Source organism: Mirounga leonina, unplaced genomic scaffold (assembly GCF_011800145.1).
Source record: "Mirounga leonina isolate KUSES-001 unplaced genomic scaffold, KU_Mleo_1.0 Mir_125, whole genome shotgun sequence".
NCBI lineage: Eukaryota > Metazoa > Chordata > Mammalia > Carnivora > Phocidae > Mirounga > Mirounga leonina.
Window position 1 is genome coordinate 43,627,983 of NW_023270305.1, and position 13,065 is coordinate 43,641,047.

A 13,065-nucleotide genomic window follows, 5' to 3' on the forward strand; every position below is an offset into this window, starting at 1 on the left:
GAATCTTTCCGAAAATACTAAATTAAAATTTTTAAGTTTTGTTTTCGTTTTGTTTTTGTAGAGTTGAGCTGCAGCACTATTTCATAGTTGCAATGGAAAATCTGATACTTTTTTGTAGATCAAGTGTTCCTGCTCCATTAAAGAAAATTTTGAGAGTATGGACTACCGTCTAATTCTGTGGGGGGGGGGGGGAAGCTTGCTTTCATCAGATTCTTGGTAGTGGTGGTGGTGAAGGTAGCTCAAAAATGGCTAAGAATCAGTATTAAGAACTGAGGTCTACATTGGCTTTTAATTAAAGACAAGGTAACTGAGTTTGTTAAGAGTTGTGCAGATTCATTCACCTAAATCCTTCAGGTTTAAATACAGGGATGAGGGCAATTTTCACCTTTTTTTTAACATTTCTTTATTGATTTGAAGAAGTAGCCAAATGAAGAGAATATTCTTTGAATCAAAGCCAGAGTCAAAGGCAGTCCTAACATGAAATATCAAACGTGGGCAGAAACCTTTTGTCTTGGTTTGACTATTCATGCCAAAATTAAGATCTGGGCCAAAAAAACTATAGCACTGCCATTCTTCCTAGTTTGGGCTCCCAGCCTATTTTTGGCTTGCTCTAGCAAGGAAATTTGATGTCTTCCCCTGTAATAAGAAGCTAGGAAGGTTATCTATACACTTCCAATCTGAAACAGCCATGGCTGTTTCCTCCAGTCAGTCCCTAGGAAGGCTGCTTGATTACAACAGAGGAGTCATGAGTTAGCCCTATCCAAACTATATTTAGTTGAAGAATATCAGTATTTTTGACCCCGATGGCATGTTTTCTAGTTTATAGTGCTGACAGCTTCCCCTATTCATTACTATGAAAATCAGAATAGTAAATATGATTGGGCTCTTCTTGGACTTCTGTTGCTACCTTACCAACCTTATCAAAATGTTATCAAAGAGAATTATTTTAATCTTACTGAAATATTCTTGAAGCCTAAATGTAACCTTATTCACCTATTTTCCCAGATTAAACTTTTCAGTATTAAAGAAGACGGACTTTCTCCCCAGTTCACAAATTTAATGATCAGCCAGGTCTCACCAGCGAGTAACTGGTTTAAGCTGTTTCTCCTTCCTATCTCAAGTTTACTAATCTACCTGAAACCATTACTATCATTACAATAAGCTGGTTGGCTAGATGAGTCTTCTAAATGTACTTAGTGGTTTTTTCCTCGTCTCCCCTTTTAACACTCTTTTCTTTGCTTCTTCAGTCATTTGCCTAATTCATTCTGCAGATCACTCCCAAATCAATCTATCTAATCCATCCATTTTGTGTCAGTTCTGTTCAAAACCTTGAATAACACTTAACTGTCTACAGGATAAAGTTTATGTTCTTAAATTATACATTCAATTCTTGCTTCTCCCTAACCTCCTCTGCAACTAGAGAAGGTTATGTGTCACTGTTCTGGTAAATCAAATGTAGGTAAAAGTTGCTGAGAAACTCATTTTTCCATAAAAAAATAATTTTCTTAAAAAATCAAAACCCTTTTTTGCTTTTGATTTTCATTCCTTTATTCCTTTCTTTCTGCTTGGAAGATAAAAATGATGCCACAAGGTACAGCAACCATCTTACAACTGAGGGTGAAAAGTACACGCTAAAGCTGGTGAATCAGAAAAAAAAAGTCTGGGTTCCTGATGATATTATGGAGCTGCTGCAACAGCCATGGACCACCTACCTATAGATTTTCTGTTATGAGATAAATAAACCTCCTATTTCTTTCATAAACCACTGGTGAAGTTTTCTGTTAGTTGAAAATATAAGAAACCCTGAGTGATAAAATTGTTAATAACTAGGGTTACCATAAAATTCATTATTCAAATCAGGACAATGGAAATAAATAGATGGCTTGTAGCAGATGTAACCTAGGATCATGCGTTACTCTAGTAGTAACTAATCAGAAAACAAACGAAATAAAAAATATCGATTCTTTATGGAATAGCAATTTTAGTAGTATTTATGAAATATACACAAATAAATATGTAAGTAAGAAATAAACTTAACATCCCTTCCAAAACGTACACTATGGAAACATTACAAAAGAACATTATGAAAAGACACTAAATGAAGTCTAAATAAACGGAGACAAACCCTGTTTCTGAACAGAAAAAGTATTATAAATCATCAATACAAATTCAATATAATATTAAACTCCCAGTAAGATTTTTCAGAGAACATTTTTAAATGGATTCTAAAACCAATAGCAGGAGTAAATGTTCAAGATTAACCAAAATAAATTTTTGATTTTTATCTATTTATTTATTTGAGAGAGAGAGAGAATATATGCGTTTGCACACAGGAGCATGTAGGCGGAGGAGCAGAGGGGAAGGGAGAGGGAGGGGAAAAGAATTCCAAGCAGACTTCGTGCTGAACATGGAGCCCAATGTGGGGCTCAAACTCAGGACCCTGAGATTAGAACCTGAGCTAAAACCGAGAGTCGGACGCTTAACCTGAGCCACCCAGGTGCCCCAAATATAGTTTATTTTTTCAAAATAAATTTTAAATAAAGAACAAAGAAAAAGGATTCTACTAGAAAAACAGGCAATTACGTAAAATTACAGTAACTGTTGTAATGACTGAAATCACATAGTACTGTAACAGAAATAAACAGACTAATCTGACAATAGTCTGATAGAGATCTGTGTGCGTAGGGTAATTTATACACATAAAGATAGCTTTTGAAATCAATAAGGAATAACCAGTTAGGTATAAATGGTGTTGGGCTAGTTGGTTATCCATTTTGGAAACAGTATTGATCCCAGTAACACATTAACCACAACTTATAGATCAATATAATAATGGAATCGTATCTTTTTGGCACTGGTATAGAGAAGGTCTTCTAAAACAAGACAAAAGAAAAAAAAAGCAGAAGCCATTAGGAGGAAAAAATCAACTTGAGTACACTAAAATTAAAAACTTTATATATGGATATACATATAAACAACATACTAGAAGAAAATACTTCTCATAAGTAATACAAAATTAGTATCTAAAATCATGAACACCTTCAAGTGAAGTTTTTTTAAAAAGGCAAACAATCCAATAGAAAGATGGGAAAAGGTATACACAACTCATTAAGACAGTAATAGCTACTATATTAAGATACTGAAGTTTAATAGTAATCAGGAAAATGCAAATTGAAGCTTGATACCTATTTTACATACTGGATTTTAAAACTGCAAATACTAAGACGTTGTGGATAATAAAACACTAGTACTCTCATTATTATCAGACTGTAAATTATTATAGCTACTTAACATGAGATCTGGTATTACTGTATACCCTATAACCCAGCAATTCCACTATAGGTATCACCTTATAAAAACAGTACCATAAATGTATAAGAAAGGCCTGTAAAAGCCATAATCAAGGAAGTTAACATAGTCCTGTTATAATAGTGAAAAATTAGAAATAATCTAAATATCAAATCCATAAGGAACTGGTAAAATAACTGTGGTATATTTATACAAAATGATACCACACAGAAGTTAGGAGGAATGAGGAAAACCTGTATGTACAACATGGTTAGATCTCCATATTAAACTGCTGATTGAAAAATGTGTACTACAAAGCCCCTTTGAAGTAGACATTCTTCAGCAAATATAATTACATGAAAAGAACACTCATACACAAAGTTAAATTTACTGAATATATTTGTAAGTACTTCTATAAACATTATCAATATATAAACTAAGGCATAAAAAATGATCTAGAAAGACTAAATTCATAAACAGTAATATTTCTAAGGAAGCAAAAGGCCCAAAAGAATATATACACTCTGTAATTCTCTTTATTTAAAGTTCAAGACAGGCAAAACTCAACTATGGTATTAGAAATCAAGTTAGGGGTTACTTTTGGGCAGAAGGGAGGGTTTAAGGATTCGGAAGAAGTATGAAAGGGGCTTCCAGGATGTTGTCAATGTTAGTTTGTGACCTAGGTAGGTTTCAGAGATGTTTGCTAATTTTTTTTTTTTTAAGATTTTATTTATTTATTTGACAGAGAGAGAGAGAGACAGTGAAAGAGGGAACACAAGCAGGGGGAGTGGGAGAGGGAGAAGCAGGCTTCCCACCGAGCAGGGAGCCCTATGCGGGGCTCAATCCCAGGACCCTGGGATCATGACCTGAGCCGAAGGCAGACGCTTAACGACTGAGCCACCCAGACGTCCCAATGTTTGCTAATTTTGTGAAGTATTTTCTCTTAGTCTATTGCTTGTCATTTAACACTGTTTATAGTGCTATTTATGTAGATATAAAGTTGTTAATTTCAATGTATTTCAATCCATACACAATCTATTGAGTGAACATAAATTTATGTTCCATGCATTTTTCTGTATGTACTATACTTTAAAAAGTCAAACTTCATCAACAACAAGACATGTTTGATCTAAATCCAGTTTACCTGTGATTTTTTCTTTCCTGGAACACATACTTTCACACTTTTCCCTTTTATCAGAAGAGGTGTTGTTTCAATGTACTTCATGACTGCAGTAACTGCCTCTCTAAATTCCATTTCCAAGTAAGCCTAAATAAAATGTATTAAATTTTTAGTCAAAAATCTAACTCAAAATTCTCTGCATGACTTAGTACTTTTTGTACTTTAGAACTTTTTGAACATAAAACTATGAAATTACAAGTCCCGGTTGCTTTTATCTCTTTTTGTTTTGCTAAAGTGTCATTTGATCTCTAGGGTGTTTTCACACATGAAATGGACATTTTACCTTATTACCAAGATAATAAGAGGGGAAACAGGTCCATGGCGCGCTCATGGAATAAATGGAGAAAAGGCAAGATCTGGCCTAGCTGCTGTTAAGTCTGACATTTTTAAGGCTTATTGCAATAAAGAACACTACCAACTATGTTCCCATTTGTCTCATAATTTTATGTTCTGCTTAGTACAGGGTTGTTCCTAATTTTGATGAACTTTACCGTGTGAGTTATAGGACTATAACCCACATGTAAAAAATACTGTACAACAAAATCATTTTTTAGTATAATCTTACCAGTGTGCTAAAGAAATGAAAAAGCAAACTATAACCTGCCACCTGTTTTTGCGTATGTTTTTTTCTAACACAGCCATACCCATTCATTTGTATATTATTTATGGCTGCCTTTGTACTACAATGGGAGAATTGAATAGCTGCAATCCTATGGCATACAAAGCCTAAAATATTTACTACCTGGCCCTTTACAGAAGAAGTATGCCAATCCCTATTCTAAAAGATAGAAAACAGTATTTGGGGACCTTGTTCACTGGAATCCAAGCATTTACATTAACTCTCAATTAACAATTATGTATGTAGTAAAAGTTGCTAAAAGATCTTTATAAAGTAATAACCAGACTTTATAACATAGTAACTTTGTATGTATTTTTAGAACAGAGTGAATGACTCACTTCTTTTCTGTAAGGAACAACGAGGACATCATTAACTTTTCCAAATGGTTGAAATATTTTTCTAATATCTTCTTCAGTACAGCCATCCTCTGGTAATTCAGATATAAGAAGAACTGAACCATAATGCGAAGACTGGTCTTTCCGAAGCTATTTTTGAATGAAAGAAAATAAAAAAAAAAAATTAAGCCATAAAGTACAATAATTCCCAATGTAATTTATTCTACCATTAACCTAAGTCTTTTAAACAGACTTTTCTAAATATTTTAGCACAATTAAAAAAAAAATTTTTTTTAAGATTTTATTTATTTGAGAGAGAGAGAAATGAGAGAGCGCACATGAGAGGGGGGAGGGTCAGAGGGAGAAGCAGACCCCCCGTCGAGCAGGGAGCCCGATGCGGGACTCGATCCAGGACTCCAGGATCACGACCTGAGCCAAAGGCAGTCGCTCAACCAACCGAGCCACCCAGGTGCCCAATTAAAAAAAATTTTTTAAATGCTAAAGTAGTAAAAGATATGTTTTATATTTTGCCACTCAACCCTTACAGTGATCAGAGCTTACAGGTAAACACAATCATAGATGCTCTTTTCTGTTTAGAAGCATTTTGTAACAAACAAGACCTATGGAATGGTCCAAAGTACTGAAGAATATTTTTCTACATGAATCTACATGGCCCATCACTAATAAAGATAAAACTATAGCTTTGTGCACTTTGTGTTTTAATAGTTGAAATATTTAAATAGGTATAACATTTTTAAAAGACTCATATATAATATGTATAAAACCTGTAATATCAAACTTATCACTTATATTAAAAATTGACTTAAAAAAAAAGTTCCACTGCCACCATCTAGAAGTCTTGAAACAAAATGAAAAGTGTTATAATTTAGCCTCTTCAAAATTTTCCCTATACTAAAATTTCTTCCTAACACTCTTCAAAATTGTGTAATTACAGGTCGATTATTTTAAGTGTATCTTTCTAAATATAAGCTCTTTAAAGGCAAGGATTTATAGTTGTTGAAAATATTTAGAAATGTATACCTAAATACCTGAAGACTTGTTAATATTACATTAAACATCTGATAATCTGCCCTAACCTTGGCAATTACTCTAATGTTCTCAGGATGCTTTATATACAATCTACTATAATAGTAATGTAATTAACATATACAATAAAACAATACCTCAGCATTTTAACTAGCAGGTTATAGTCAAAATACACCAATGAATCAGTACCAGAAAATAGGCTATTCTACATTGGAAAACAGAGTATTTGACTTGTGCACTGTACAGCAAAAAAGTAAAAAATAGATTAAAAATGATCAATTCTCAGTAGACTCACTTTTACAGCTTACTGACAAAGATTACAAAAATTCATTAATGTTGCTGGTGATTACATTCACTTCCCCCACCAGATAGCAAAACTCATCACAATGACCTGCCTGTGTGGTTAGCAAAAACACCAAACCATCAAAATGTTCTCACTTTTGATACATCAAATGCCAAACCTCTAGGATTTGTAAGCTACAAGATTTTAAATTAATGGACTTTTACTAAATTCATAAGCACAACCAATAAAACATTCCATTATCAACATAATTTAACAAGCCACCATTTCAAACTTTTAAAATATGAAAATAAAAAATTCAAACAACTTTTTTGTATCATAATGACACATGTATGTATACACTTACAAATTAAAGTACTGACCTTACGCTGGATAGAAACAGCTTTTTCAGACACTGGTTTACATTCTGGTAAGGTGTCATCTTCAATATTCTTGGCTTTGTAACGAGCAGAATGTCCCCCCAAATTTCCATCACCCTTTGTAGGGTTTGTAGATTTAACTGATGGCTTTGATCCACTGCCAATTTTAGGCTTTTGTGCTGGTGAGTGTCCTTTATCAACTATTTCAAGATGTTTCTGTTTACTGAATTCTGACCCAATGCCAGATCGTTGTACTACATCTTCTAATGCTTTTTTTCTATCTAGTAAAAAGGACATAAATGCAACTTCAACTGAAAAGAACGTTAGGTGAAAACCATCTCATCACATTATTAAAAAAAAAAAGAGTAACTCCTCAACTGCCCAAATATTTATCACACAGAGCCGCTGTCAGACCAGACAGGAATCAAATACACACAAAACAATTCTCAGTCTTTAATTCTTCATTCATGAGCTAATCTTACACCAGTGGTCCTCAAACTTTTGATTTCAGTATCCATCTTCACTTTTAAAAACTGAGGACTCCAAAGAGTTTTTGTGTTAAATTTATCAATATTAACCATAAGATACTTAAATCGAATTTTTAAAGTATTTACTAATTCATTTAATAAACTCCTGTGTTAGCATAAGTAACATTTTTATGAAGAACAACTTTAATTCCCAAAACAAACAAAAAATTAGTTAGATGAGTAGCACCACTGTGTATTTTCCCAAACACTTTCATGCTGGGCTTAAAAACCTGGATTCTCCTATCTGCTTCTGCAACCAATCTGATAGAGACATTGTTTTGGTTGAAATGTATAAAGGAAATTCAGCTTCACAGACATATAGTTGGAAAGTGAAAACCTTGGAGACCTCTAAAAAGATCTCAGAGGACACATATATGAGCTATTCTAGAAATGTCACTAAACCAGTATTAGGACACGGTTGAAAATATGAGAAATTTCAAAAAACTTTTAGACTAATTCATGGGCAAACTAAGATGTTGGCATATCCGCAGTTTTTAAATTTGATTTTGGGCAGATAGATACACTCTTCCACACTTCTTCTGTTAATAAAAGGAAGAAGAATGGACTAAGGTTGGGATGTGGGTCAATTTCACACAGAAATTCTAAAATAAAATAAAACAGAGTATTATATATCTATCGTATTAAAAGAACTAAGGCAAATAGTTCAAAATGTCAACTGTTGTTAAATCTTGACAGTAGCATGTAAGTCATGATTTCAAACTTATTAAAAATATAGAATTTAAAAATGCAAACAAAAAACTTAAAAAATTTAGTCAAAATAAGTAAATTTATTATGTTATATTATATATTATAGTATATATTATTATTCATAACCGTAAATGTACCTGATGATCTCACTGATCTCCGTGATGTCCTTTCAGGGCTAACTGAGCGAAAGCATTTTGGACTACCTCTAAATGGATTTCTCATTCGATATGGTGAACGGGATCTGGATCTGTATCTAGAAATGAAACGATGGCAAATTTTTGGACTTCGGCTTCTTGGTCTGTATATATAGCGTACTGGGCTTCGAGATCGATGGAATCTATGACTTGAGCTTGATCTCCTAGAACGTCTAGGACTGGGAGAATGAGAACGTCTTCTTGGAGTTTCATTTTCTTTTCTATTGCCTTCATTTCTATAAAGTATGGGGGAGAATCACAAGATTCAGGGATTTAATGTAAATTTAAGTCATATTAAGTTATAGGACAGAAGTTCCTTCTTAACAACAGTCTATAAGGAATACCAAACTCTGATACCATATATTTATTTAAAACAAAAACCTATTTGTTATGACACAATTCACCCTCACAGATAAATAAGAAACAATCAGAACAGATGCTCTGTCCTCTAATCGCTTGGATCCCTCTTTTGCTAATATACAGAAGAATATCCTCCACCAATTTCTTGGGCTTTTCCTGTACCATTTTATAGCCAACTATATATTGAAAGTATTAAGTTATATAAAGAATTTAAGAAGTGATTTACATAAACAAATGTTTTTCAACTTTTTCCTGAGATTATGCCACCTACAAATATTTCTTTTTTTTTTTTTTAAGATTTTATTTATTTATTTGAGAGAGAGAGAGAGAGAGACAGATAGTGAGAGGGAACACAAGCAGAGGGAGAAGGAGGCCTCCCGCTGAGCAGGGAGCCCCGACGCGGGGCTTGATCCCAGCACCATGGGATCATGACCTGAGCTGAAGGCAGACGCTTAACAACTGAGCCACCCAGGCGCCCCTCTACAGATATTTCTTTGACTACTGTACTTGTATATACAAACATTAAATAGGGACCTCCTAGGGAATACAAAGCTTAATAAAACCATTCCCAGCCTTGAAGGCATTTATAACATAAGGCCCCACAAACATAAACAATAACAAAAACATTAAGTATTTTCATAAGACTAAAAAAAAAAAAGACGTTCAACAGAGGCAAGCTGTCACATTTAAGCTGGGATAATTAAAGAAAGATTCATAGAGATTGTTGCATTTGTCTGCTGTTTAAAAGTAAAAATGATCAAAACAGGAACTCAATGAAAAACAGTACCTTTAAAAAAAAAAAAGTACCTGTTTACTTTTAAAAGAAAATCAAGTCTCAACAATACCACTATTCAAAAAATTACCTTCTTGATGGGAGGATCTCAGGATTCCAATCGGGATACCTATTTTGAGAATAAATAGTATTAATGAACAGTTAAAATGGGACTGTATGTCTCAATCTTTCCCTGCAATGTATCAGGAGGACTGTTCAAAACCTAAGTTTACATAGTTTACACAGTAATTTATTAGTATACTAAAATATGAAAATTTCTGGAGAGTATGATATTTTCAGTGTCTAATTCAATAAATAATCAAAGCATTATTCTAGTAGGCAATTCAAGGAATAGAAACACATTCCTAATACATTAAAGACTTCAAAGTGGGGCGCCTGGGTGGCTCAGTCGTTAAGCGGCTGCCTTCAGCTCAGGTCATGATCCCAGAGTCCTGGGATCGAGTCCCACATCGGGCTCCCTGCTCAGCGGGAAGCCTGCTTCTCCCTCTCCCACTCCCCCTGCTTGTGTTCCTGCTCTCGCTGTCTCTGTCAAATAAATAAATAAAATCTTTAAAAAAAAAAAAAAAAAAGACTTCAAAGTGTAAGTAAAATAGGCAATACACATACAAGTGTTAAGATGTACAGAATAGGTACATGACACAAGTTTAGGTAGGGGTTAAAAGACAAAAACCACTTTGCAGAACTCCAGGGGACCCCATTCTACAGAATACAACATGTATGGTGCCCTTTATGCTGTACCAAGCGGTCCTTGAAGAGATATATCTGGTGGAAGAATCGGGAAAATTTGCAGGAAAGGCTGCTTTTCAGGTGGCCCTTAAAAAGGTCTACTAATAGGCATGGATCAATGTAGGTTTCATGCAGTGGCTATACATACAAGAATTCAGAGGCAAAACAAGTGTTCTATTCCAGGAACTGGTCTGGCTGCAGCATGGCAATGATGAAAAGGAATTATGAGGGGGGAAAACCTGGAAAGGTAGCTCCGAGTTAGAAATTGTGAAGGTCCTTGAAATCAGGTAAGGAGGTTGCACATAAGTAAAAGGCAACGGGGAACCAATAAACATTTCTGAAGTGAACACAAGAATGTTTTCAGGTCAACTGGAAATACGTATCTGGAATTATGGGGAAAGATGAGGACTGAGATATTTAAAAATTAGGCATGCAGAAGCCACAGGTATAGTACAAAGACGGTGTGAAACTAACACAGGGTATAGTTTGTAGGAGAAAGGGCTGAGGACAGAATTTTATGCACACTAACACTGAAGAGTAAAGCAGACAAACACAAACCAGTAAGAGATTAAGTAGTAATCACAGAAAGAAAAAAGTATAAGGAACAGTAACATCACAGAAGCCTAAGAAAAAGACATCTTCCTCCTCAACTTTTTAGAGATTCTGAACTCTAAAGGTTAACTGGGGGGCGCCTGGGTGGCTTAGCTGGTTAAGTGTTTGACTCTTGATCTCAGCTCAGGTCATGATCTCAGGGTCGTGAGATCAAGCCCTGTGGTGATTCTCCTCCTCCCTCTGCCCCATCCCCCCAACCCCGGCTCATACACACCCTCTCTTTTTAATAAAAAAATAAAGGTTAACTGGAAATTTTGGAAACATTATTAAATTGGAAATTAAATCATTAAATCAGCTAATATTCAAAAACAATTTTAATAACCAAGAGGAGAGCCAGGTAAGGAAATGGAGGCAGCCAACTCTTACAGCAAGTCACCTGGCAGGAAAATAAAGTCGGGTCAAAACCATAGTAAAGGTGGGGTGCCTGAGTGGCTCAGTTGTTAAGCGTCTGCCTTTGGCTCAGGTCATGAACTCAGGGTCCTGGGATCGAGCCCTGCAATAGGCTCCTTGCTCAGCGGGAAGCCTGCTTTTCCCTCTCCCACTCCCCCTGCTTGTGTTCCCTCTCTCGCTGTGTCTCTTTCAATTAAATAAATAAAATCTCAAAAAAAAAAAGTATTAAAGGTAAAGTGGTTTTTATTTGTTGCTATTTGTCTAAGACACTGTTACAGCAGGTTAACTCAACAACAATTCTCAACTCCCTTTTCCCTTGTCTGCCTTTACTACAGTAAAGGCTAAAAAAGCTAAGTATTTGCTTTCCTAACCTCCTTAGAATATATAGCCAGTGATAGGTTCAAAACAATGAGACATAGATGCAAAACCGCGGGCAAAATTCTTCCTGCCTCTTGCCCCCTTCTTCCTTCTGAGAGCAGCCATGATGCCTGAAGCATCTTGTTGTAACTATAAGGTGACAAACTATGAAGAACAAAAAAAAGTTAACTTTAATCCAGTGTATCTATCATCTGGCATCAGCAACTGTCAAAACATGGATAATTTTGTTTCATTTACACTTATGCTTTTAAAAACTTTCCTTACACTGTTACCATCTAAGAAGATAAATTTCTAATCTAACAGTATGGTGCTTAAAAGCAAGACTTCTGGAATCAAGCTATGCTAGGGTCTGAGTGTAGGTGCTGACACTTAATGGCCATGTATCTGAAAGCCAGTTAGTTAATGTAAGTAAGCCTTAGCTTTCTCATATGTACAATGCTAGAAATATGCTGGTTGTCAACACAAAGATGTTATTACATTTCTGGAGCTCTCCAGTTTATGGATTCACAAGAGCTTGAGGACTATTATTCAAGAGTCCGTAATTATGTTCTGGATCCTCACTAGGTTGACTGCTAGAATAAATGTTTTTGTCTCTGGTGCCCAAGGCAGAAAGATAATGCATGTATACTATTCTGCAAGTTGAGGTTGGACTGCCTGCACATGCCTAACTCACTAGTTTAAAATGTGCTTCAGGGGCACCTGGGTGGCTCAGTTGGTTAAGCGACTGCCTTCGGCTCAGGTCATGATCCCAGGGTCCTGAGATCGAGTCCCGCATCGGGCTCCCTGCTCGGCAGGAAGCCTGCTTCTCCCTCTCCCACTCCCCCTGCTTGTGTTCCTGCTCTCGCTGTCTCTGTCTCTGTCAAATAAATAAATAAAATCTTTAAAAAAAATGAAATAAAATAAAATAAAAAATAAAAAAAAATAAAATGTGCTTCAGAAGCATGACACCCCTCGCTCAGGCAGTATAGCATAATGGTTAAGAACAAGGACCTAAGTGACAGTATCTGTGTCCCAATGTGGGAAGTATACACATCACCTATAGTTTCTGTGACAAAAATTTTCAATGTGTACTTAATGATAAGGAAACAAACAGGAAAGTACAAAATGTACTTTGGGACATTCTACAAGACAACTCCTTTCCTGGTCATTTCAAAAGAAGTCAACATTGTGAAAGCATCCAAGAAAGAAGGAAAGAAGGAAAGAAGGAAGGAAGGAAGGAAGGAAGGAAGGAAGGAAGGAAGGAAGGAA

The 13,065-nt window shown here is 35.3% G+C and overlaps 1 protein-coding gene across 8 annotated transcripts in view; it reads right to left on the reverse strand.

Annotated features, from left to right (window-relative positions):
• Positions 1-13,065, reverse strand: part of ZNF638 (zinc finger protein 638) — a 129,453-nt gene that overhangs the window by 39,357 nt on the left and 77,031 nt on the right. For 7 of the 8 annotated variants that reach the window (XM_035001336.1, XM_035001337.1, XM_035001334.1 and 4 more), the window contains 5 exons: positions 9,782-9,820; positions 8,502-8,794; positions 7,133-7,410; positions 5,426-5,572; positions 4,433-4,555 (listed from right to left, as the gene is read on the reverse strand). In XM_035001336.1, the coding sequence (XP_034857227.1) occupies positions 4,433-4,555; positions 5,426-5,572; positions 7,133-7,410; positions 8,502-8,794; positions 9,782-9,820 (880 nt within the window). The remainder of the gene's footprint in view (positions 1-4,432; positions 4,556-5,425; positions 5,573-7,132; positions 7,411-8,501; positions 8,795-9,781; positions 9,821-13,065) is intronic. The other variant, XM_035001335.1, reaches the window with a different exon arrangement.